At 39.0% G+C, this 27,447-nt stretch overlaps 1 protein-coding gene across 1 annotated transcript; it reads left to right on the top strand.

Annotated features, from left to right (window-relative positions):
- The first annotated feature begins 21,624 nt into the window (after positions 1-21,624).
- On the top strand, positions 21,625-22,707 carry sox11a (SRY-box transcription factor 11a). The gene has a single exon (XM_030786698.1). It carries the CDS (start codon positions 21,625-21,627, stop codon positions 22,705-22,707), a length of 1,083 nt encoding a protein of 360 aa, XP_030642558.1.
- Positions 22,708-27,447: the final 4,740 nt, after the last annotated feature.

Below are 27,447 nucleotides of genomic sequence, written 5' to 3'. Positions count from 1 at the left end.
GACAAAGGTGAGAACACTGTTCAAATTAGGAAGAGAGAGCGGAAAACAGAAAATAGCGAGAGAGAGAGAGAGAGAGAGAGAGAGAGAGAGAAAGAGAGGGAGAGAGAAATCCTTTGTTTATCACTCCATCCTCTCGACAATAAGTTGAATTTATTCTCAGTGGAAAATATTTTGGGTTTTTTTCACCCCATCCTTCTCAGTCTGTGCCTGGGAACATAATTAGAAGAGCTTTGTGTTGAGCATGACACAGAGTAAAATCCATTTTCTTTTATTCCTGACAGGACACCTTGACACAGACCTGACACTGGTGGCATGTTTGAGAATGGGGATGTTTTCTCCATTCTCTGTCTTTCTTTCTCTGCTGTCTCAGCAATGCCTGTCAGTTCGAGAAGTGTATGCCCCCAAATACAGTATAATGGGGTTTTCCTGAGTGGCTCCTTTTGGACAACAGTATAGAGGAGAATTCACTGGGGTCTGTATTGAAAAAAAAAAAAAAAAATAGGCGAGAGCTGATGAAAATCTTTGGCACAACATCTCTCACTTTAGGGAGTTTTTTTCCCCCCACCATTAAAGAAATCCAGTATTTTTGCACAATATGTGGATTTGGACAGTGAAATCTGTCTCTCTGTGGCTAACAGGTTACTCCTGTTTGTAGGTCATACATTCTAGTAGGATCATTGGTGATTTAATGTAATCAGCCACAAAAGTCTTTTATACCAATATATCTCATACCAACAGAAAAAAGGTCTGAAATCATTTGAGTTTTTATTTCTTACATTCCATGAAAGGCACAGCTTGTCCATGTGTGCACTGTAAACTCTTCCTGCTGAACATCAGCCATACACACACACACACACACACACACACCAGCACCATACTGAGGGCCTCTCCTTTCTACGGACAGCTGCAGATGTCTCTCTCTCCCACTCACACAACAACTGATTGAGCACTGAGGAGCCTGACACAGTGGCCTTCAATCCTCTTTAAATCTCGAGCCCTAGGTAGCCCACATACCTGAGCCTGGACTCCACGCAAGCTGAATGCAAGTTTTGGGCAGCTATGGTTACACCCTCCACCCCCGCATTATGTTACCATTTTTCCCAAGACTGCTCTAACCCATAGTGTATAATCATTACAACCATGCATATGTCTATGCAAATTAGAACTCCATGAAATGTAGAAAAAATAGTCATCAAATAAGTAAATTTTACTGTGGAAAAAAAAAAAAAAAAGTTAAAGTAGATATAAAGTAAACACATTACAGTACAGTATACCAGCGGCATGAAAATAATGGGGAGGTGAAATTCCTTCCCAACTAATGTTATAAAAAAAAGATATCATACATCTGTAGCCATATGGACACTAGAATGTATGTGCCTAATTACTTCTGTGTATCTCTAATTATTAAACTGCAAGGCCTCAGTGTTTAACTGAACCACAGATCCCTCTGAACATGCAGTCATTTTATACTCTGATGAAAGACTTGCCAGTGCTGGTGCCAATGCTGTTGAAGTGTCTAGTGTTTCACTCGGATTCAGTCTGTGTCTAATGCTGAATGCGGCAGGCTGCAATTAGAGAGAACTCCTCAGTCCCCCCTCAGCATAAACTCCCCTTTGACAAGGGTCCACATTCCACCATCCCTGTTTTGCTTAGCTGGCAATTCGATGTCTGCATGCTGCGAGGTGTTTTCCTTGGCCTGTTACCTAGCAAAAAGTGCCTGCGACCCTCAACTTGGAGGGTATGAAAAAAAATGCAGTCAGGCTCTTGCTAACACAACCAATTGGACGTACTCTATAAATCATCACCCACATCCTTCCAGAGTTTAGGGCAAATGAAACTGAGGGGCAAAGGAGACTGTGGTTAGGAGTTGGGCATATGTGTGTGTCTGAGTGTGTGTGTACATGGTGGGAGGTATAAGGTGATAAGAACAACTGGCAAGCAGTGCAGTGTGTGTGTGTGTGTGTGTGTGTGTATGTTTTGTGTGTGGACCTTATACAGTGAGAGTAAGTGTGTGTGTGTGTGTGTGTGTGTGTGTGTGTGTGTGTGTTTATGAGGGAGGGGGAGAGAGAATAAGAGGGTAAAGAAAGAGAGGGAATGTGTGTATGTGTGCGCAGGGAGAGTTATTCATTATGGGCAGCTGGAAGTACTCAAAGCCTCTGCACAGTGCGAGAACAGTATCAGCACAGACTCCCCTATCCCCAGGACGAATGTTGCCACTTTCAAAGCCCCTATAGAGAGAGAGACAGAGAGAGAGAGAGAGAGAGAGAGAGAGAGAGAAAGCGAGAGAGAGGGAGAGAGATCTCTCAACAGTGGTCTGGCCTCGACAGCAGAACAACACTGGGGCCAGCAGGAGTGCCAAGTTGTCTCTCTCTCTTGTTTTGACTTTATGCTCTGTGCTCTGAATAAAGCAGACCGGGCAGTGTTGTTTCAGACATGCAATATTCTGCCTGACATCCTTTTATGTCTGCAAACACAGCTAGCTCTAAGGTTAGGGATGAAAGAGGATTTACCTATCTGTTATATGTTTCCAATCTATACATGACAATCCCCCCAGAGGTCCACTGAGTTGTTAGAGGATGAATTTTGAGAGCAAAATCAGATGCAAGAAAAAGTAAAACAGCACCCAGGTATTTCTTATGTGTTTTCATTGTAACTTTTATTCAATTTTGAGTGCCTTTTGGCACAGGAACAAAGGTACGTAATCTATGCAAAGCCAAAGCAGCATTTTAACTGTAGCGTGTGAAAAGTTACAGAACACAGCTGAAGTTATATATTTAAACACTTGGCAAAAGCATTGCTCTTGCTGAAAACCCACATGTCTGAAACTTTCAATTTAAGACAAGAAAGAACAGGTGCTTCAGTTCCCTGTCTAGAAGCTTAGCAGTTATTAAATATTTCTTTCCCCCATAACTTCAAGAAACAATAATAGAAAACTCTGGCTCAGTGCTCCTTTGCCAGTTTTGTAGACCCCGTAGCCAGTCATGGAAACCTTTAGAAACCCAGGGAAAATGGTTTCATCTTGTATTTTTCTCACAGAGTGAAAACCAAATCAGCAAATTAAGTCTGTGCTTTCAGCAGATGATTTTGGTGGATTTTGTTACCTTACAGCAAATGGAGAGATTGGAGGTCCCAGTCAGAGGACAAGGAGAGGACATCCTCTCAGAGAGAGAGAGAGAGAGAGAGAGAGAGAGAGAGAGAGAGAGAGAGGGAACACTGTTGTAATATTATCTTTGCCAAACTCACAGAGCTGCTACCAATTACAGCAGCTGTTTTGCATGTGATTTCCTACTGATGTCAGAGAGCATTTGAATGATTATTCTTTTAATATGTATTTTTTGGTGGAAACCCCCTTCTTACAATCACATTGTACAGACATTATGTTATGAAAAAAAGGAGTAATTTAGAGAGCGAATACATGTGTTAATGCAATAAATTGCCAGATGGAGTGGGATTTCAAAAAATGTATAAAATGATGTTGAAATACGGGGGAATAGATGTAATCTCATTACATGGTGTGATACATGGCAAAGTTCTTATTGACAAAGATCTGCTATAATTTAATCTAAAACCTAAAGCTTAACTTGTTTATTTCATGATTAAATATATGGTCAAAGCTGTTATATGAGTGGAAATTATTTCGGAAAATAGCATCAGTTATATAACACTGATAAGACCTGCGCATTACTACATAGAGCCAAACATGTTTCCATATGAAAAACAGCAGCTGAACAAGCCTTGTGCCACCTTCATATCTGCTACTCTAATGTTACTGTTGTGTGTGTGTGTGTGTGTGTGTGAGAGAGAGAGAGAGAGAGAGAGAGAGAGAGAGAGAGAGAGAGAGAGAGAGAGAGAAAGAGAGAGAGAATAGTATCAACATACCTTCCTCTGTAAGTTCTGACTACACCATGCCTTTTTTTGGTTTCTGAGATTACTTTAAGAGGAATTTCATTCTGGATTCTGGGCAATGCAATATTTTCTGGTTTGTGCTGCTTTGTATCACCCACTAACAATGATATTTAAACATTTGTCTAAAAATGGGAATGAGTGACTACAGATTTCTACGCAGATCTTTGCAGTGTGGCTAAAGAGGTCAGGCACCACATAAAACATTTCTTGATCTTCAGTGCTAACTGACCTGACAGAATGACCACTGAGCCAGGAGTGAGGTTCTAGCGTGCACTCTCAAATTGAAAAGGCATCTTAGATCTGAAATGGAGATCTTGCTTGAGAGATTTTGAAAGGGGATGATGTGAAGTAAATCCTTGAAGAATTTTTTTTTTCTTCTTCTTCTTCCTGGCATTTCATTATAAATCCATTTCACAAGGTTGCAATAATCAAAGAGACACATGAAAGGTTAGGGGCACAAGCAGTGTCATGGATCCTCAGAGATGGTCGCCTGTGATGGTTGAATCCAAGAACCCTCATCTTCAGACCACTGGATTGTGAAAGCTGAAAGGTAAGACGCCATCCACAACCATGAGCTAACTCTGTTATTCTATGTCATGCCAAATGTATGAGATTCATCTTTTTTTCCCCCATCTAATATTGTATCAATAGTGTAACAAATCACATGTTCTCACCACCACCCCCCCTCCTTTCCCAATTCCATGTTTCGTCTGTCTTTAAAAAAAAGGAGAGAGAAAGCAAAAAAGGGGGAAAGAAAGTTCATACTTCATAATGGTTCAACTCCTTACAGAATCTAGTTTTATTTGGGCATGATGTAATGACTGACTAGGGAGCCCTGATTTTTAAAGTCAGTGCACAAGGTTGCAATCCACTCAGACACTTATAATTGTGTTACATAACAGAAATTCCTGCGCTTGGAGCCCATTCAATGGGTCCCTTCATTGGGTGTGGAGCCAGACGTCTCCTCAGCTCTGAGTTGGCTATATTTACATATATCATGTTCCAACAAGTTTACACTTGAAACAACCTATCAAAATGGCATGGCTTACATGTTCAGATGCTGTACATTTGCAGACAACATCAACCGAGAGAAAAGTTGTGTGTTACATACACCACAATATTTTCTCTATTTGAAATAATATGACAGGCACTCATAATTGGGGGGTTTTGGGCCTGTGAATAGTTTTGTTAAATATGCCTCAAGTTATGACTATATAAAAATGAGCACATAAAAAGTAAGTTTTAATGTAAAGAGTCATGTACACTTGTAGTATATATCGTAGGCGCCTAACAGGAGCAGCTGCTCCCCCACTGGGCTTGGGGGGGGGGGGGGAGGGGGCATTGCTCACCCAAAACTGTTAAATTCTCCATTTTACATGTGTCTTATTTTCCTTTTCCTTTTGTTTTCTAGAACTCTGAAGGCCAATGACATGTTTTTAGCATCCAGCAGTGCTGCCCATAAAAAAGCTACATTTTTAAACTAACATGCACATCCTTTTCTGATCTCCCCATCATTCAGATGCTTCATTTTGATATTGGTACAATGCAGTAACCTACTGATTTGTTAAGTGTTGGCAACATACTGTTGGCTTGCTATATGACACTTGTAAATCTGTAAACTTCATGAAGTTAAAAAAGAAAAAAAGAAGAAAGAAAGAAGGAAAAACTTCTTTGTCAAAGTTAGACAGCAAGCTGACATAAGTTTTATTGTTGTTGTTTTTGTTTTTTGTTTGTTTGTTTTGGGTTTTTTTAAATGCACAAAGGAAAAATCGCTCTTTCAGAAAAGACAAGTAAGACTTTTGTTTCCTTACCAATGCTAATTTACTTGTAATGCTAAGCCAGCATGATTGGTTAGTTTAGTGAATTTTGCATTTTCTGGCCAGTTATTTTTAGATGGAACTGATCATTTGTTTTGTGACAGTGTTCACTCAAGCTGGAGACCGCAGGCGCACATGTGAAAGATATACGCGACGTGTAATGTATGTTCCTGTTTTATTAAAACCGTGTTAATTGAGTTATGTTTGTCAGAACACCTCAGCACACTAAATAAGACAACTGAAGATTGTTCACTGTCTTTAGTGTATTATGTCTCTGTCTGCTGTGCTAGAGTACAAACATGACAGAGCAGAATGAGGTGGACACACAGATTGAGCTGGAGAGAGCAACAAATGTAGATGCACAGGTGAGAATTAGTCGCCTCTCATATGTAGTAGTGGCAAAAATGATTGCATACCTAGGATTTCCTCCATATATTTGAAAGTTACAAGTCTTCCAAACCTGGTTTCTCAGAGTAAAGGACAGAGAAAAAATGTTGTAGTTTGAAGCAAGAGATTAAAATTATGCATCATATTTTGAGGTACTAGGGAAGGCAGGGAATTAAGTTTCCCAAAATTTTCCCCAAATCAGTATTTGGAGGCACTTGACAGTGCTCTTGTCAAAGCATTTTGGCATACATGAAGGATCTCTGAGCATTTGCAATATCTCACATTTTATGTACCCAAGGATGAAGACTTGGTGTCCCCATAGTCTTTGTAATTGAAGGAAAGCTACAATCTGATTTACATTACATGAGAAGCAGATGTCCATAAAGAAGCAGTTTAAAAACCGGCCAGCCTCTCTTCAAGAAAATCAATAGCTGATGTAATTTCAAGCAAGGTGTCACAAGAAACAGCATATTCTCCGAAAGCTTTGATTGTCATCATAGAGGCGCTGCATCTTTGAGTTAGTCAAGGCCTTGGAACACGAGTCCAGTGAAGGGGAGGCAGAAATGGTTAGGTCATGAGATTGAAAAGGAAATATTAGAACTCACAGGAAATGCAGTGTTACAAGACATTACAGATAAAGTAAAAGGAGACAAATCCCTCTCATTAATTGTGAATGAAACTTCAGATGTCTGCAATAAGAAGCAAGCGTCTGTGTCTGTTCTTTACCATATTGATGAAACATTTGATGTGGATAAAAATTTTGTTGGCCTGTACTCAACTGGAAAGGCAGCTGTTAAAACATTAACTACCGGGCTATCAGTGCCTATCAAAGTGTGCTACTCAGACAAGTCATGGAGGACTTTCAAGAATGGTGCTATAATGGCACAAGTACAGTTAAATTTATATTTAGTCATTTTGCATACATCAGTGTGCAATTGCCATGGATCCCGTTCTTGCTGTCATTAGTACCAATGAATCCCTATAATTCTAGCTAATTGTCCGAGACTATTCCACAGAGCTGGGATGACTACCTATGGTTAGCAAGCTAATAATGTTCGACAACAGGATTGTAACAACCTAACACCAGCTGGCTAAGCTAACAAGTCGGTAAATATTTGAAACAGCAGCCTGAAGCGACAGAGCTAGCTGGCATACTGGCTAAAATAAGATATCTTAGTAGAAAGTACATTTAAGGCGTTTAAGAATTAAAACAACCTTCATGTTGGTGACATACATTTGATGACCTAAAATGCTGCCTGTGTATATGCCTCACTAGGTACTGAGACACACCCGCTGAAAGCAATAATGCTCAAACAAACAAGCAAAAGCAAAATGATAATGGATGTGGACTTCATTGCCTCTTTCAACCCCACCCCCAAAAGTAGCTTACTGGATTTAGCAAAGATGTTTTCGTAGACACTAAATGTTTATGATATTGTTAAAGCATTTTCCAGTGTCTGCAGGGTATCTATACTGTATTGAGTAAGGGTAAACAGAACGGCATAAAAGAACAGCTAATAATGTTAATGTGGATTGAGCAGAGTAACTTTATGTAGGTAGAGATAAAATAAATCATTTTAAGTGGAAAAAGGGACAAGGACAAAACATCACTTAAAATTCACCTCTTTCTTCATAAGCTTGATTTCTATGGCCCTTTGAGAAGAAAGTTGAGAGGTTTTGCTCTGTGTGCAAGTTAGGATTTTAGCTACGGTTGACGCCTTTCTAACTGTGTTTATTTTGTACATAATATCACCCAGGATTTGTATGAGCAAACAAATATGGATTTAAAGGTTTGTTTTTTTTTGGGTTTTTTTTGTGAATTCTGAGTCAAGATGTACATCATAGCAATACTCTTTTCAACCAAATTAATGCCATGGCACGAGCAATGGCCTCTATCTCATAACACCACAATTTCATACTTATCTCATAATAAATGCATATTGCAGAGATTTCTATATGTGGAGATACTGAACTAATAACTAAAAAAAAAAGAAGAAGAATTACAACTATTTCCATTTTCAATCACACTTCAGACATGCCCTGAGTGAGTTCAGACTTGTTCAGGTCAGATATTTGGTTGGCCCTGTCTCTGTGGCTAAGATTTATTTACATGATGTAACCTTGGACACATCCTCAGCCCCGGGCTTTCATTCACAGCGTTCCATCTGCCGTGGTTATTCACAGAGGTGCTGGGCAAAAACCTGCAGGAGCTGACCCTTCGGCCAACAGACTCCATGCTGTCAGCCAGGCTGGGCAGGGAGCTCACAGGAGTGCTTCCTCTACTCCTTTTTCAGGCAAAACTCAAACAGTTGTCCATACAGAATAAAAATATTCCTCTCGACATTAACCAGAGATTTGTGCTGCTAGAGAAAAAGTCGAGTTAACATGGAAGTAAAGATTGGAAAAAGACTTGAAAAAAAAAAAAGTCTTGAAATGTCTGCTTGTTTGTAGCTTCAGCCTTACAATTTTCTACTTTGTTGATCTTTCAAATCTTAAACAGGTTCCAACATGAAGGCATCTGTCTTTGCTTTGATACTTTTCTCATCTCTTTTTGAGCTCACTATACATCTTTTTTTTTCTAAATATCTATCATCAGCAGGCTGTTTTATTAGAAACACCTGTGTGAATAGCTAAAGCAAGCAGAGCTGAACTTGATTATTCTCACCATAGTCTCATATGTTCAAACAGAGACAACGACAGCTCCCATCAGTAGCAGACTGTACGAGAACTCAATAAGATTCTTGATCTGCAACAAATCAGTTCAAAACATGGAGTGATTTGTGTTGTCATACTGTACGATCGCAGCTTGAAACCATAATTTTTAATATTTCAGTCATGTCAGCGTGTTTCTCTTGATACAAATGGTCTCCTTTAGGAAACAGTATGTGAACACTGTATGTTGTAGTGATTCAGTGGAAAGGCATCTCTGTGTAAACCTAAAAGCTTACTTTATATATCAAAGAGACTATGAAAATTAGGTTACATAGGTGCTGATAGTTATTTATAAAACATTAACAATATGATGAGAACTGTCCGAAACCTAAAGGCCATATTTTGCTTTGAGCAAACTTTTTTGACATTAGGCAGTTTCCACTGCTGACTCACAACTGTTGAGCATTCCATTGTCCTGAAAAGGTGAAAATGAATGGCATAAGTCTCTAACACAGTAACAATCATTTGTTTGATTCAACAAGTTATCACGGTGCTTCATGCTGGCTTCGCCTTGTATGATGTCGAGAAACCATGGCAACAACTGTTCACATGTTGTTTTGGTCCTCCATCTGACGGACCCCCGCAGTGCACTGGCCTCCACAGAGCACTGGGGAGGAGAAGTGGGGAACTGAAGGACATGGATCTTTGCCAACACATTTCATACATGCCTGATATCTTACAAGTGTAAGCAGCTGACAGGCAAAGGGCTATGTCCCCAACCCTTTTCTCCATCTGCCATGGAGCTCTTAGTCCTCCACATTGACTTCTGCACTGCCGGCCTATTCTCCGAGGAGAGCAATCACTAACGGCCTGAGGATGCCTTTCTGGTGCTGGGACTTCACTCAGATGTTTCTGTACTGAACAATTTCTGGCTTTCACAGTGAAGGGAAGGCAAATGTTTTTTCAAGGTGTCTCACTCTGTTCCTGCTCCAGAAGACAGAAAAGCAGGAAAGGTTAGAGGTCTATCCTTAAACATAATTAGAGACTTCCTCTATCATGTCACAGTTACAAAAATACTCCACTTCCTTTGCTTATGTTCCTTTCCGTACATCTCTCACGCAGTGTTGTAGTTCACCGCTGCTATGAGGGATGTGATCATGTGACTGATTGTAAATCATCTTTCACAAAGCTTGAAGGCAAAATAAAGCAAGTCTGAGAAAACCAAGATATCCCAGGTAACATTCTTCACTCTGTAATCTGAATTGAGGTTTTTGTAGAACGCCAGTGTCAAATCTGTCAAGAATTACTAATCTGCCATTATGTGATAAGGATCAGTGAGGGCCTCAAGTTCTTCCTCAGCTTTCATCTTCAAACAGCCTTGGTGAATAATAGCACGTTAGCTCAGGATGAGTTGGCTGAGTCATCCACAGTCACCAAGCTCTGACTGGTTTGCTTTGGCTCAGGAAAATGTTGTACATAGCTTCCATAAATCATAACTATGTCTCTTACAGAGACATCCTCTCAGTAAAACTGCCTTGTCCGCACAATGACTTTTACTCTTTTAAAGTACCTGAACAATCTTAATTAAGTGTACTTAATCACCTTGCCTCATCAGTTTCTCTTGTTATATTATTTGTATTTGATTATACAGAGCTGATGTACTGTTGCTTAAAGCTTCTATTTAGCCTTGCTATTGGATAGATGGCAAGGCTAAAATAAATAAATAAAGGTGGCACTGAAGTCATCTCCACTTCTAATTAATCTCCTGTCGTATTCTATTGACACGTCCAGTCTTGAATTAAATAATTATCTAAACACCATAAACTATAACGATTGAGTTATGATCCAGCATTGTGAGATGCAGTCACTTCCTGTAGATATGATGAGCTCATGGTTTTGTGCTGCATTTTCAGTGGCCTTTTTGCGATGACCGCATTTCTCCAAAAAACTAGATTCTCCCTATTACTCAATTTCTCTCTCTCTCTTTTTTCCTCCTCACTGATGGGATTTGTGCACAGCCACACTGGCACCTGTCACTGAGGTCATGCACAGACAAACACACACACACACACACACACACACACACACACAAACACATACACAGACTCAAACTCGTCCTGTGGATTGAATATGTCCCCCTGACCTTCTGACAGGTATGAAAGGGAGCTGACTAACAGAGGATGCAACCAAAGCTGCACTACATTTCAGTGATGTGCCCTCTCCACAGGTACCTGTCTCTTTTGAGACACTCCTGGGGACAGAAACTTCTCTCCGTGGAAGGGGCAATTTTCTTTTCGGAAGTGAGGGGTGTCTGGGATGCTCTTGCTCTCTTTCAAGGAAAGAACAGGGCAGCAAAAGGTCAAGCATTGGTGAAATAGGTCAAGCAATGAATTATTTATAAATGTGCCACGCAGAATATCTATAACTGTGAAAGTTATGTAAATAAAACATGCAATGGCACAGGTTTTACTAACAAACCAGTTTTATCCAGAGTTACAGCCTCCACTACTTTCTCAGCAACAAAAAGAAAAGCTTTAAGCTCCATGCAGTGTTGTAAAATTTGCGTACAGATGTGGCATTATGGAATTGTGAAGAAGTGTCCTTTTTGTCCTAAGCGCAGCAGTTAACATTGAAGTTTCGGTCAGGATCGTCTTGACTGCCTTAACCAACGTCACGTCATACTGACATAAGTGATGAGTTCCCCCAAAACTGAGTTAAAAGCATTGAGGGTGATCTCCGCCGAACCCTCAGAGTGCCGACAGGCATATAATTAAAATGTAGTTTCTAATTTTGATAAGTCAATTAATGGCTTTGAGTATTCATTGTTAAGTGGTAGCCAGTGGCATGTCCCCAAGAGATAGATGGACTGGAATGGGTTGGAAAATACGTTCTTTTTCTTTTTTTTTTCTGTGGTAGGTTTGGTAGTGTCATCCATCATTCAAACATTTCTGTTTGAAGATTTCTGACAGCTAGAGGTCAGAGCAAAGGGACAGACATGAGAGAGATGGATGCTGTTAATATGGTTAATGAAGAGTTAACCATCTCGGGAAAACAGCAGAGGCGTTAAATGAGTAAGCCGTCTGCATTAAAGAAAGTCTTACTTAATTCCCTTTTCCTAATGGAAGCAAGGCACTGGAATGCAATCCATGATTGACAATGAAGACCCCCAGCATAATTCCCCACAGACAGTTCACTTAAGTTCCATCCCTTGTTAATCTCAAATATAATGAATTGCAAAACTAAGGTTAAACTGCCAGCATGAATTCGTTATCACTAATAGATTAGTTCATAAGATGATTTACAGTAGGTTTTTCCTTTCATTAATGTGGAATGACTTTTGATTTAACTGGCGTTTTCTGGCCTTTCTAGGCCATCAATCATGCCTCGTTGGTCATTGTCCATTTTAATGTGCACCCCTCACTTTATTACTGAGCTGAAGAATGAATATGGGTGCTGGCCGCTGACCCAGTGTATCAAACTGAATGATAATTCTGTTTTTTTTTTAGTGCCAGTATAAGCCTCTAGTTATCTCTTTTCCTGAAATAATGGACAGGAAACACTGTCAATCAGATTTATCCCTGGCCCTGTGGGTGTGTTTGACACTCTTTATGGCAATGCTTTGCTAAGATAACACTTCCTGATCATAGAAGAAGTCAAAGCACACTTAATGTTTTGCTATTTGGCTTCTTCTTCTTTTTTTTTTAATCTTCCGCTGGAGTAAAAAATAAAAAATTAACAGAGGTTGACATTTTAATAGCATAACGGTTATTCTGTCCATATGTTATGTATAGAATACATTTATAGTCAAGATATTTATGAAATGATTTGTAATTCAAATGATATGGTAAAGTTGTGTGGTAAAGAGAGGTGCCAGTGATTTAGCCATGAACTAGGATTAGTCTGTGTTCATTAATTTGTTTGTTAAAGAGTACATATTCAGAACATCTATGTACCTTTCATTATTTAACGTGTACTTAACACTGGAAGTGCTTCAAAAGAAAACAGTTATGAAATGTCATGGGAGAGGTGTCTGAGTGATGGCCTTAAATATAACATTAAATATTAAGTGTATATTTAATGTCATATTGAAGTGTATATTTAAGTGTATTTAATGCTAAAAAGTGCTCTGATGTCCAACAGAATTATTCTTTAATGACAATCAGTAATAATGTGTTTACTTTGTAATTCTTGAAATTAAAGTGATGGAAACAAAAGTATTTTTTTTATCAGTTTGAGTATTTGAGAGCTAATACAGTAAAGTGCAGAATGACCATTCTCTTTCTTAGTCCAGTGGAGCACAGGGTGCTATAAAACCAGACTATTTATAAATGAGCTCCGAGACCTACTTACAATAAATTCTTAACGGCAGTTGAGGAGTAGCAGTTGGAAATGAATCCCAGTCTCTCAGACCTCTATCTTTAAACAATATTTCCCTTTTGCCTTTTCTGCTCATTTTCAGCTTTCCTCTTTACACTTTGACCAAAGTCTCATCCACAAGTTCCTATGGCCAACCCTTACTGCTGCTCCCATTTCCCGTGACTGGTCTACGTGACCTGTGTAAGTTATATATGCCTATGGTTCTGGCCTAGCTCATAAACTCAAAGGAATTCCTTTCTTTTTTCTTTCTTTATTTTTACCCTTTCTTTCTGTCTTTTTGCAGTGAATACTTAGGGCAACAGAAAGCAAGTGCTGGGAAGACTTTAATCTTTAATATGGGTAAACTTTAATCTAACCAGTGTACAAGTTGCAGGAACAAGCAAAACTTTGGTACATGGTACTCAGACTACTGTATGCTTAGGCGGTAACAGGTGTGGATCAATACACAGTAAAGGAACAAAGACAGAGTAGAGAGACCTGGCTTAGAGCCCTTGGTAGATACAAGACTTCACAAATAGGTGTGAAAACAAAACCACATGCATTACACACACACACACGTGCGCGCGCGCGCACACACACACACACACACACATACAGTATATATATATATATATATATATATATGCACATGTGTGTGTGTATGTGTCTGTGTGATGAAACCATGAATCATGAACAGGTGTGAGTGATAATCAGTCAAAGGGTCCTTGAGCTGAGGGCAGGTGCCCATGGATAAGCCAGAGGTCAGTCAGCCAGTGAAGCCAAGCGCTGATAGGTTGAATCAGAGGAGGTGAGGACAAGGGCTTGACACTTTCTTTTTTATCTTTCTTTCTTTGCTTTTAATTTTTAAAGAAAAAGTGGAACACCCTCAGTGAACTCAATTCTTGATGAGTTTAAATTGCTCAGGTGTTGCTAATTGCTTGTGCTCATACTAAGTTAAATAGACTCCAGCTGTGTTGTGTAGCAATTAATGGAATTTAAATTCACCTCTTAGGAGAACACATTTATGTCTGCATTTTAATTCATTTTTTTGAACAAATTACAAACCACTATTAAAGAGTCTGATAAGCTTGATGTCTTCATGAAGTGAGCATGATGTAACTCCCCCCCCAAAAAAAAGGGGAAAAAAAGCTTTTCTGGAAAGCAAATGTGAATTGTTTCTGATGCCTGAGTTACTGTTGAAGAAGTCTTGACCTGAGGTGACTGGAAACATGGACAGTTTAAAACCAAGTTTAAGATCACAGTCATCTACCAACTGTGACTAAAATCTCTTTTTTTCTGAGTGAAAAATCATACAAAGTTGGTTTCTGACAGACTTCACTAACTGACAGACAGACTGATTGATTGATTGATTGATTGATTCATTGATTCATTGACATTTTTATCTTTACCAAAGCCAATGGTGTTCATACGATTAAAGTCTGGGTTCTCAGTTTGTCCACAGGCAATGTTTTCCCAAAGTGGACTTTGCATTGCAAATGATCATATGCTGTAAGGGTGAAGGAAAAATGAATACTTAAACTTACGCTGAAAACTTAAAAGTTTTGTTTTACCATTTAAGTTTTTATTGGCTCAGATCTGGGGCTGTAAGCTTGTCAGTAATCATCATTAGAACACACACTAATATAACTTTATTGTATACTTCACTATGTAAAATAGTGTTTTACATATCTTGGCTTGGAAACATGAGACGTAGATGCACACTGTGTAATTAAGCTCTGTGAATTGTGTCGTGGTTAACAATTTAACACCTTAGTGTATGCATTATGGTCTGATTTCCTGAAAATTGAGTGGGGCCTTAGTCATTGAAAATTAAAAAAAAAAAAAAAAACATTACATTCAGCTGCAACAATCAAATAAGACGGTGTAATAAACATTAATCCTGAGCTGAAGCTCTTTATCATCAAAATATGGCCCAAAGTAAGACAAAGATCTTTTTAACCCCTCAGTTCACTCCACTTTCCTTAGTAGTTGACAGTCCAGAGCTCATTTTAAAGAGGAAAAAAAGAAAGAAAGAAAAAAAAGAATTAAATGACACGTGAATATTTATTTAGTGCAGATGTTTGTTGGTGCTTTTGTTCATGAGGACAACCCGCAGGACCAGCTAGCAGTCTCGTAGCCCATTAGTCCATTAAGTAGAGCTGTGGTCACATTGAACAGATTTGCTGTGAAAATACACTCACTTTTGAACAATTTCCTCTGTCAGAGCTTGAAATGATCAGACGCGCTGTAGCTGACCCCCCCCCCCCCCCCCTTTTGCCCAAGTTAAAATAAAAGCGTCTGTTCTGCGAAACCTTCTCATATGTTTCCATTTGTGGAGGGAGAAGCTACAGCAGGAAACTGTGTCCCATTAACATGAATCATGCCTTTTAAACAGACACTTATAATGAGATTAGTAAAGATTGTCAAGAGGTTTGGGTATGAATTAAGAATAGCTATATACTATCATTCTTTAACTTTCGTGCTGTTTGTCCTCCAGCTTTTGTAATTAGACGACTGAGTTTTGTGCTTATGTGACTTTGTAATACTACTCACTTTGGTAAGTATTACACCTTTACTTCCAAAAAATGTCTTTCTGATCAGCATGTTCCAGGCCAATGGAAGTTTTCCATTCCCACTGTCACCTTAAGTTTGCGCACTGGGATTCCACAGACCTGGGATCCCGTGAAAGACTGCTTTATGCCAATGTCTATGGTAAAAACCACTATACGAATGATACTTAACTGAATGGAAGCTATCTGAAATGGCTTAATAAACACTGAGTAGAATTTCTTTCTTTTTTTTTAATTTACATATCAGTCTTAGACTTGTACAAATAAAGTATAGATTATAGAAACAAATACTGGAAGAAAATAAATAGATGGATGAATGATTTGGCCATGTGTAGTGTTATGAACGTAAAGTGACATTTGAGATGGATGAAACCTCATAATGCTATAGTGGCATGGTTTTAACACAGGACAGGAAATCATTTGCTCTGCCAATCTGTGACATCCTGAGAGTTACATGCAGGATGAGTTGGTTAGCGTATGAATATGGTTGCCATATGGAGGGGACACAGTTGAGAGGTCTCTGATGTAGAGTGCATACGCATAACATACGCATATGTAATAATGAGTGCATGAAATGAAAGGGGAAAAAAAATCTTTCCATTTTCTTTACCAGGACATGAAAACACCATTAGCTTTAGAATGTATCCACATCAGCTTGGTGTGGTGGATGCCTGAATAAAGTATCAGGATATTCGATATCAATTTATTTGAACAAATAAGATTGTAATTCTGTTTTGCATGCATAATTGCTGCTTTGCGGATTACAGACACAGTAATTGTATCCTTTACTCTCTGTTCTTTGCTGCTAAGTGCAGTTTTCATGCATGAGCTGTTATTTGTGTGTTACATGCTTTGGTTTTTATTGTTTATTTGAGTTCAACAAGAGCATAAGGCAATAACAACACCATTAAAGCAGAACTCAGTATTGAATTTTCTTTATTTACACACTGCGGTTTCTGTGGGTTTGTATAAAAGAGAGCAAAGCTCTGCGACATGGTGAAAGTATAATGTGTGTTTCTTTCTGGATGAAATGGATTATATTCTGGTGGTGAGAACCATGCATGTCGATGGCCTTCAAAATACAAGAGGTCATCTCATATTTTGATGCCACCATCACCACAGGCCATGCAGTTAGGAAAGTGCTTGGCTAGACTGAACTGCAATTTTCTTTTATTTTCTTTTATTTATTTATTTATTTATTTTTTGGGGGGGGGGGGGGGGGGGGGTGTTTAACAAGGTTACACCAGTATAGTGACAATGCACCAATGGTGTGCGATCTTGTAGTTTGTGACGCTAAGAACAAGATCAATAACATTGTATTGTGAAGTTGTAAGTTGGATTATAAACTATTCTTGCCCCTAACCCAAGGAACAAAAAAAATCCTTGATATCATAGGCAAACCTAACCTTTAATTTTGGTTTATTTAAAGGTGCTAATTACAGGGGCAAAGCCTGTTACACAGTGTTGCCTGAACTGTGCCTGAAGGCCATGTGTTCTATGAGGCTGCTTTGAACTGTCACAATTTAGCCTGTGGTGTTAAGATCATAAACTAGTCAAACATGAGAACGCACGATATGTCTGAGTGGGATGTGCCACTCATCTCCACATACTGACTGCATCATCATACACCGCCATGCATTACATACAACACGAGACGGCACACTCACTAATCCACTCTGTCTGTAGTGTGCTTTATTTTCCTGATTAAATGTTTTCATTTATATCACCTGTGTAAAACATGCTTTCATGGTGTTTATCCAAACAACCGGTTAGAGAAAGTTGGCAAAGTAACTTCTTTTTTAACCCTCTTGTACCATTTGCCCCAGCGAAAGTGTACAAAATTTCCAGTGGTTTACCATGTTATTAGGGAAGTTAAACCATAACCATGCAATCCATCAGCATTTAGGCCAATCTCTCTAGACTAAACACACTCTCATTAGGAAGGACTGGGGCCCTGAGGGGTATTTTCAATAGATGTTTATTAGGCCAAGACAAAGTGGACACAAACACACCCATGTGAACGTACAATGAGAATGTTTTCTTTAATGCCACAGTACAATCAGGGAGACTTGAGACTGTAAAGAAATGACAACAAGTGAAAAGTCAGGGTGTTCAGGAGTTGGAGTCTTCTTGAGAAAAGGGAATAGGGTGATGACCCAACCCCATGTTTTTTTTTTTTTTTTTTCATCCTACATTCCCACACTCTTGTATGGCTCTCCTCCTATAAGAAGTGGAGGCAGTGGGGCTTCAACAAGAAGCTTAACATGTTTTCTCAGTAAACTCCACAGGCTGACTTCCAAATTTTACAACAGTAACTCCAAGTTAAAGTTCTTGTGCTTTTTACAGGTTTCTTTTTTTCCTGCTGTACTCTCCTCTATACTTTGATAGTTTTGATTTCGAGTATCGTTTGTCAGCAGTGAAGTGTGCTGGAAAAGTGTGACATACTTGTGTGGGGAGAAAATGAGCACTCAAGATGAAGCAGACATTGGCTTTTGGTTGTGTTTGTGTTCCATGTGACAAACATTCCAGAGGAGTGTCGACCGTCAGCTGTTTACATTCATGACAAGATACTCCAGTATCAAGTATCTGCTAAGCACTGGACCTTGAGTGTGTGGAAGCATCATGGAGGTCAACAAAGAATTTGACACCAAAGAGCTACATTTGCATTGACTCAAGAATGTGAGGCAACAACCTGATAGATTTATTTGCTCTCTCTCTCCTTGGGAAAAAAAAAAAGCATAGAGGAGTCAAGGACAAACCAAGCCTGTAGTTCGCTGCAAAGTCTGTGAAAAAAGGAACGAAAACAAGAGATGTCTGAATAGGACAAATGTGTAATTGTATCTCAGTGGCAGCCTGATTAAATATTAAAAGACAAGAGAGACTTAAAATCTTCATGGAATTATAAAGAGTTTTTTTTTGTTAGATACTCTTTTTAACAATGCTATTTTCTTTTTTTTTCTAACACTATCACTTTTCTAAATGACAAGCATGTTTGCATGTAATAACATTATTTCAGCTCACAACTTATTCTTACCAGCTCTCAATATTAGAGTTTCTTTAGTCTTCACACATGAGAAGTCTTTTCTGCATGAGGTCATTTTTCACTTTAGGGGATGCATGACTCTTGGTTCTTTTAGGGTTACCATAACAAATTTAATGCTTTGGGGTTGCCACTCAAACTATCAGCATGAAAACATCCAGTTGTGGCAATAAGTATTGTCTACAGGAGACAGAATATTCAGGAATGTGTGGTACAACTGAGAACTTAATTTGCGTCTGTATGTACCACCACAACAACTCTTTTTCCTTTGCCTTTGTTAACCCATCAGATAGCTGTGAGAGGAGGCACACCTGTCTGCAGGCTATGCAGAAAGAGATGAGTCTCTGCCTTTCTAGAATCAGATAGCCCCTAGTCTGGGTTAGTATTGATCCAACGCTTCACTGCTCCTTTGTAAGAACAGCAGCTGCTTCAGGGAGGTTTTAGATAAGCAAGTGGGGATATTTATTCCTCTGAAATACCTTTCGGTGTTTGAATCTGAAAACTTTATAGAGCACACAGTAGATTTTCAATATAAAATTGTCTTCAAAAGCATAGGAGAAAAAGCAAGAAAAAACACCACACATACAATCAAAGGAATTTATATTTGTATGTATAGATATATTATCAGTCTATCATATAATACTCGTAGTTATGAATACGATACATAACAGTGAAGGTAAGATTTTCAAAAATGTACATGGACATCAAGATATACAGAGATATATTTGGAAATGAAATGTGGACTGGTGACTGTGCCTTATCTCTCTGTTGACTCAAAACATTCCTGCTGGTGTGTGTGTGCAGAATGGCAGTTGGTAATGGTGGTGGTGGAGAAAAAAAAGGGGGGGGGGTCGTATTTCTCTGCGCAAAGCCCCTCCCTTGCATGACTCATACTTCTGCACCGTCTGACACTCTCACCTCATTCACAGTCAATAATGAGGCATGCTGATGAGGAGCCCAACAGCAACCACAGCAGACACACATGACCACCATTAAACTGGCAGGCCCTGCCTTTCACACCCAACACAGACATGATGCAACATACACAGAACAACAGCAAGGGAAGATACCAGGTTTACCGAGCAATGTTATGCATGTCCACTTCTTGTATTTCAAAACCACCCTCAGCCCCAAACATCCAAATTCAATACAGAACATAATGTTTGAATGTATCTCTCTCTCTTTCTCTCTGCCTTCTCTATACTTTATTTCTTATGACTTTCTTTGTTTCATCAGACTGGCTTGAATCACACAGAAAGCATCCCACCCTACCCCATCATTCTAAGGATGTTAACTAGGTTTCTTTAAGGGTCAATGAAATGTACATTTTCCTCAGAATTTGGTTGTTTGATCCAAACCCAAGACTGAAGCTTGTCAGTATCCAGGAGTCTATCACACAGGGCAGAGGAAAAAGAGGATACTCAACATTTCCTTTGAAAGAAATGGCACTAAGCTTTGATAACGACAGATAAACAGCTCAACTCTAAAAAATACACTGAGACATTCAGTTGTAAATAAATTGTATACATCAGTTATTAATTCTGTGAAAAGTATCACATCTTCAACAAAGCAACAAGCTCTAAGGACATACATAACATTCTTTCAGCAAGTGATTTTTGGCAAAAAAAGAATGGGACAAATATATCAGAAAGACAAAAATGTAATATTGGGTGAGTTCAATACCTCTTAAAATGTAAAACTGTTTATTTTGAAACAGTGTGAGATATTTTAGCAGTTAATCTAAAGAAAGCCGAAACAGTGACTCAATTTCTAGGGCATTTGTGTCACTTCGTAGTGTGTACATGTATATGTGTGTGTGTGTGTGTGTGTGTGTAGGATGGAGTGGGGGGTGGGAGGGCTGATGGGTTGGATGGATCATTGCCCTCTAGGGGACAGAGTAAACAGAAACTATTATCAAATGTAGTTTTCAAGATCACTCTGAGCTGCCTTGTAGCTTGTTGGACATACAGTCTACAAAGGCAGAGTTTGGCCCCTAACACAGCAACATTAGGTATGAGAATTGAAACTCCTGTTTATAATACTAGCACATGTGTTCAGGTTGTTATGGCATATGAAAAGACTCCAGCTCCCAAGCAATCCTCTATTTGGCACTGCTGCATGAATTCCTTATACTAATCTGACTATACTGATTTTTTGTAGTTCAAAGGGACACGTATCAAAACCAGTCACTATGGGAGGAAATCACTGAGGGGAAAAAAGTGCGGTGTTAGTCCCTAAATATCTACAGGAAAAGTCGCTAATAATGAGCCACTAAAATGTTTTTTTTTTTTCCTGGTAATGTAACACCCTTGCTGCTGAAACAGACAACACACACAGGAACAGTGTCCAAGCGCCACCTTCAGTATCATATTATAGGCTATGTTAAAAAAGAAAAGCCATGGGGGTTTCGAGAGGAAAGATGAAAATAAGTCAGATCTCAAAATCGTTCTTGTATCACTGGACCTTGCAATTTGCGCGCAAAATTAGAGACGTTTCGAATTTATCTGCGCTTCGGGTCTTTGCACTTTCACTCGGACATCCTCGCATGGTCTCTGTCTAAAGCCTGTCTAGCCCACAGCTGAGCCAGACGCTCGTGTATTACGACAACCTACAAATCCGACCTCCAATGAGAACTGCAGAGAGCGGAGGAAAGGGTTAAGGGACTGTATGGAGTCTGTTGGGCGGAGTGGAGACGATGTGATTGGATCATTACGAATGACGTAATTCACATGAAAACGCTAAGAACTAGTTAAGAAGGCAGTTTGTAACTCTGGAAAGAGTGGCGAGCTCGATACTCTGAACGTGAACATATAGGTGAAAACTGCCAACAGATTTGGCTGTGGGCTGACTGACATCGCTGCGGCTCAGCTGTGGCAGACAACATTAGAAAGAGACCATGGTTCAGCAAACGGAGCACAGCGAGACGGAGAGTAATATGTCCAGGGAGGCTACCGACTCAGATGAAAGTGAATTCATGGCTTGCAGTCCCGGACCGATGAACCCTGACTGGTGCAAGACAGCCACTGGGCACATAAAAAGACCCATGAACGCATTTATGGTGTGGTCTAAAATCGAACGGAGAAAAATCATGGAACAATCTCCGGACATGCATAATGCAGAAATCTCCAAAAGACTGGGAAAACGTTGGAAAATGTTGAAGGACAGTGAAAAGATTCCCTTTATTAGGGAAGCGGAGAGACTCCGACTGAAACACATGGCTGATTATCCTGATTACAAATACAGACCCAAGAAGAAACCAAAGCTCGACAGCTCAAAACCATCAGCACCGTCTCCGGAGAAGTCTTGTCACAAGATGGCAAAGACCTCTGGGAAGAAGTGTTCTAAACTGAAGTCTAGTAAGCCGGGCTCAAAAGCGACTCACGGATACGGAGATGACTATGTATTTAAAAATATGAAAGTTTCAAAGACTGTTAAAAGTGAACTCACTGATGATGATGACGACGATGACTACGAGGAGGACTTTCGCGTCCGGATTAAACAAGACGACGAGGAGCAAACGAGACCGTACAGTGTAGCAAAAGTTCCTGCAAGTCCAACTTTGAGTTCCTCTGCAGAATCCGAGGGGGCGAGCATGTACGAAGAAGTCAGAAATACAGCCCCGAACAAACTGTTTTACAATTTCAAGAATATTACCAAGCAGAGCACAATGTATCCTGCTTCCGTCTCACCAGCATCATCTAGGTCAGTTTCCACATCTTCCAGCTCTAGCGAAGACGCGGACGACTTGCTTTTTGACTTCAGTGTAAATTTCGCCCCTTCTACACAAGGAACGGAGCTGGGCAACCAAAATTCAGGAAATCTCTCCCTTTCTCTGGTGGATAAAGATCTGGACTCCTTCAGTGAGGGCAGTCTCGGCTCTCACTTTGAATTTCCAGACTATTGCACGCCCGAGCTCAGTGAGATGATAGCAGGGGACTGGCTCGAAGCGAACTTTTCTGACTTGGTATTCACGTACTAAATTTAAAGATCGCCGAGTTATACCTGAGGAGAAAAGAAATTGTATGTCCTGTACAAGTTGTGTCTTACCCAGGCTTCTGTGGTGTGTATCTAGGGGCTAGGGGAAGGAGGCGGAGTGAGGTTTGAGGAATTAGATGCGTACGAAGCTGGTACTGTAGCAAAAAAGAGGAAAAAATAAAGCCTGCAGACGGTTTACTGGCAGCATGACAGGGTTTTATGGATTTTTCTGTAGGTCTACAATTACTGTTCAACTAAAACGGACCGTAAAAGGAAAATCTGAGAACTTCTATGCATCTTACCCTCTTCTAACTGCAGGGAGCTGAAAACGTTAGACTGTGGACTGACTCAAAGCAAATCTGTGAACTGACTTTGTTCAGGATGTTACTTTAAAAAAAAAAAACAAAAACAAAAAAAAATCTTTTGTCATTTCTATTTACCGCAAATGTTTCTTTTTGTAACTGATTCTGTTTACCTACTGGTTCGAAACTTAAGCAGCCTAGACCTCTCCAGAGTGCAGGTGTTGGAGGAAACATTTTGATACATAACAGACCTCATCTTTTTAAAAGAAAGCAAACTATTTTCAGGCATATTTTTGTACAGTTTAAAGGGAATGTTCTTACTGGGCGTTCAGTGAGTTTCAGGCACTTCTTCCCTTTATCATTTGTTTTAGCATGCAAGGGAGTCCTGATTTAAGGATTAAGTTAAATTAAAACTTGCATCAAAATGCCTTGTGATTTTAAGCTAGGTTTTGTACAGTTGTAGATCAGATTTGTTGAGTATTTGTAGAACATATGGCATTGTGGGGAGGTATACCTCAGTGCTGGTACTAGTTTCAAGATTGTAAATGTGCTGTAAAATAGAAAAGTTAGGAGTTTATGTATATCATACTCGTGATATGTGGATGGGTCCCAAATCGCAGGTGTGAAACTGGATTTCTCTTTCTTTCTCTCTTTCTTTCTTTCTGTCGTTCTTTCTTTCTATCTTTCTTTCTTTTGTATTTTTTTTTTATGGCACATATTGTTTCCCCCCTCATTTTTTTGTGCAATATGTATTTCCTCGTAAAATGCAGACCATCTACATTTTTGTAGCAAATAATGAAGTGGCAGACTTGTGCACTGTCGCTATCATTACATGTCATAATGCTGATGTCTGTCTTTACAGTAATAAAGAATTTTAATCAGCTGGAACTGATAGAACACGAATGAATATGGCCTCATGGAGTAATTCGTTTCTAAGGAGAGAGAAAGAAAAAATCAACTTTTGATTTCAAATTAACCCACAAAACTGGACATCCCTCACAGATTGACTGATTTGTATAAAATTGACCTAGTTAAAGAAAACAATGTGCCAAATGGGCAAGTAGTATTTAATGTGGGTGGTCTGGCAGAAAAAAAAGAAACAAACAAGCAAAAAAAAAAAAAAAAAGATTAAAAAAAAAATACATTCCATATCTTTGTTTCATAAAATGAAACACTTTGTTTTGAACTTAGACTGCCTTCTTTTCTAAAAACAAACCATAAACCTGTATTTTGTTTCTTGCACTTGAACAGATTTTGTTTATTTTTATGTGGGTCTTACATATGAAGTCTGTTTTGAATACATGATTTGGAATATGAACAAACTCTTTGCCAAGGGAAATGGAATACTAGGCAGAAGTTACCTCGCATTCCAAGTGTGAACCTCTCTTTCATTCATCTTTTAATAAACAAAGACATACCACCATTGAATGTCCTCTCAGTTTTTCAACACAAAAAGTAATCACTGTTGTTCTGGGTGGGTATGAAAAATTGTAGCTCAATGGGTCTTACATTGGCCTGGGTATATTTGCTGATGGTGAAACTGAATCGTGTTCAATTTGAAATGATAACTGCGGCAAGTGTAGTATTGGGGACTCATGAACTATGACCTAGAAATCTCCTTAGAATATTCAAACACAGGTTAGTATACATTATATTTCTCTAAACAATACATAGCCCTGACATGCACATTGCAAAGCTTAAAAACTTCAGAATCAGTTATTGGTTTCAGATGCATTCAAGTAGAGCAGAGTGTTGTATGTGTTTTTTTTTTCTTCTCAGTGACGATACTGCTCCTTTAAGAAATCAAATTTTGCGCCCTCTGGAAGCTAAGCAATTTGATTGGTGAGATTCTGTGGGCTGTTACAGAGTGAGCAGCAGGCACACAGCATGGCTTCCCTACAGCTGCCAGTAAGCACTGCCCATCAGTCCAAATTTACCCTTGAATCAAATTAAATTTTCAATGACTTGTTTTGGAGTTTAACAAGGTTAGTTAAATGCAATATGTTTTCTTACAAGACACTGAGTAGACCTAAGAGGTAATAGAAACATTATTCAAATGTTGTGTTTTTGTACTAAGATGAATTAGCTACAGGAGGAGAAGGCTACTGTGCTGCCAGCTGCACTCCACCATGCACATATCTTAAGACTGTTTCCTGAACATACAAATCCCATTAACGAGTTTTGAAAATATATCAAAATTCATTGCATTAAAGCCACTAGATACCTTATTATTCTTTATTATGTATTGGTTACATGATCACAAACATAAATAAAGCTAGCCTCTAAATTTTGATATCATCAGCTATAATTTTCTAAGATCATTCTGAACTGCCATGAATTGCTGATTAGTAGTAGTGCTAGTTAGATTCAAACAGCATCTATTCTCAATTTCTAGGCCAGCAAAATAATAGTGCAAACTGATCAGTGTATGCCTTTTTTTATGTCAGTTATAACTTGATGTGAATTTTAACTGAGTGAGTTAACAGATTATACCAGACAAATGTTTCAGTAGGTAATGAATTACTCCTCATCCTAGTTCTCAGTCCTGGAGGGGTGTCTCCTGAGCCTGAGATGTCTGTGAAGGGGTGTTTGGCTGATCACTTTCAGACAGGCGACAGAAAAAGCCTCAGTTCTTAACACAAGTAAGTAACATTATCCCAGGTGTGAAATCCTTCATATGTGACGTCATCTGAGAGTGACTGTGATGGACACTTGACATGCATGAGTGTCTGTGTTTAGTTTGGCCATTAGGTCTGTAAGAATGTGTAATAAAACATTTATCTGGCTATTACTTTACCTGACCTGCTGGTCAAAGTTACTAATGGATTTTCAGGTGACTCCCAATAGGATCTGAACATTGATTTTTGCATTGCACTGAAATATCTGCTCTGGGCTAATGTCATTGGAATGCAGTGAAATGAAATTAGTGAACCGTTGAAATTTGCGTCCATTTCCCTTTGAAATAAATGGATATTCAGAATGCTCAGAAGAATTTAAATGAGATACCATCTACAAAGTCCAGTATGGGGAATCTGCTGTAACAAAAGAAAAGCTATTTTCAATTTACAGAGACTTAAATCATTCATGGGACCGATGATGTCATGGCCAAATGCCATTCGTGTCACTCGAACAAAGCCCTCTGCAAGGGAGCTGGTAAGCCAAAGGAGTTTCAGATTTGCTCGTTGCTAAAAGCACACATGGGTTGTTCTTGAAAACCTTACCCAAGGGCAAAGGCTTAGAGTTTGTGCATTTATGTCAGAGTGTCTCTGTGCTGTAGGCTACCAAGCAGTCATAATGACTTTTATGATTTCAGCAGAACAATTCATTCTCCCTGTCACAGTCTAGACTTTGTGCATGACATCACAGTTTTATGATTCCCTGCTGTATCACCGTGACTGTCACTTCACCTATGGGCAAATTGTCTGATGTCATTTGTGGGAATATATATTATTCTCTTTTATGTATTTGCATATCATTGAGGAACATCTCCACCTCTTTAAAAAAACAAAACAAAAGTGTGAGACGTGCAAGAGATCTGCTATGCTGTTTGTGGCTGGTTGGCCATTCTTGACATATTTGTTTTCTGCTATGTGGTCGCTTAGTGCAATGCCCTGTCTTCTGTGTTTTTTAAGGACATGAATATTTTTTCACTGTCAGTGTTCCTGTGGGTGTCTGGGTTTTGTGGCCTAAGGGGTCTCTATTAAAAATCTTAAATATAAATTAGTTGTTTCAGTTAAATCAGACACTAAATCCCTGGTAACCAAAGAAAGAGTTTTATATCAAGACTTAATATCTCTGTGCAGTTAACAATGCATTCTGATATACTGATCAGTCACTGACCAAATGGGATTGTAGATCACACTTCAATTACATCAACTATTTAAAAGATATTTATTAAAAACAACACCATTAAAGTCTATAATCACACACAACTTGTGTGACGTGCACAATAACCACTTAATTTTGAAGACGCTTTCATACACCCTCAAATGTAGCAAGCTCAACTCACGAAAATGCTAAAAACCAAGGGGAGAGAGAGAGAGAGAGAGAGAGAGAGAGAGAGAGAGAGAGAGAGAGAGAGAGAGAGAGAGAGTGAGAGAGAGAGAGACATGAATCATTTCCTGACTTGAAGTCTTTTCTGGTTTGTAGACGATTTGTATATGGACACATGGATTTATTTTCAATAGCCATGGCACACACTTGCACGGCTGTGTTTTATTTATGAATGATACAGAGGATGAGAGTAGAACAGTCATGCCAGTTAAGGGATAAAAATCATAATTTAGATACTGAACTGGGAACATCTGTTTTGATAAAAAACATTTGCAAAGTAAATTTGTGTGATATCAACATAACAGTATGGATAACTGTTCCGTCCTATGACAAAACAGAAAACAGAACAGAAAAAAAAAACAAAAAAAAAACACGCTTTTTGTGCTATC

This window comes from Chanos chanos, chromosome 10, assembly GCF_902362185.1.
Source record: "Chanos chanos chromosome 10, fChaCha1.1, whole genome shotgun sequence".
Taxonomy (NCBI): Eukaryota; Metazoa; Chordata; class Actinopteri; order Gonorynchiformes; family Chanidae; genus Chanos; species Chanos chanos.
Note: the sequence above shows the minus strand (reverse complement) of the source record. Positions and strands in the feature narration are given on the sequence as shown.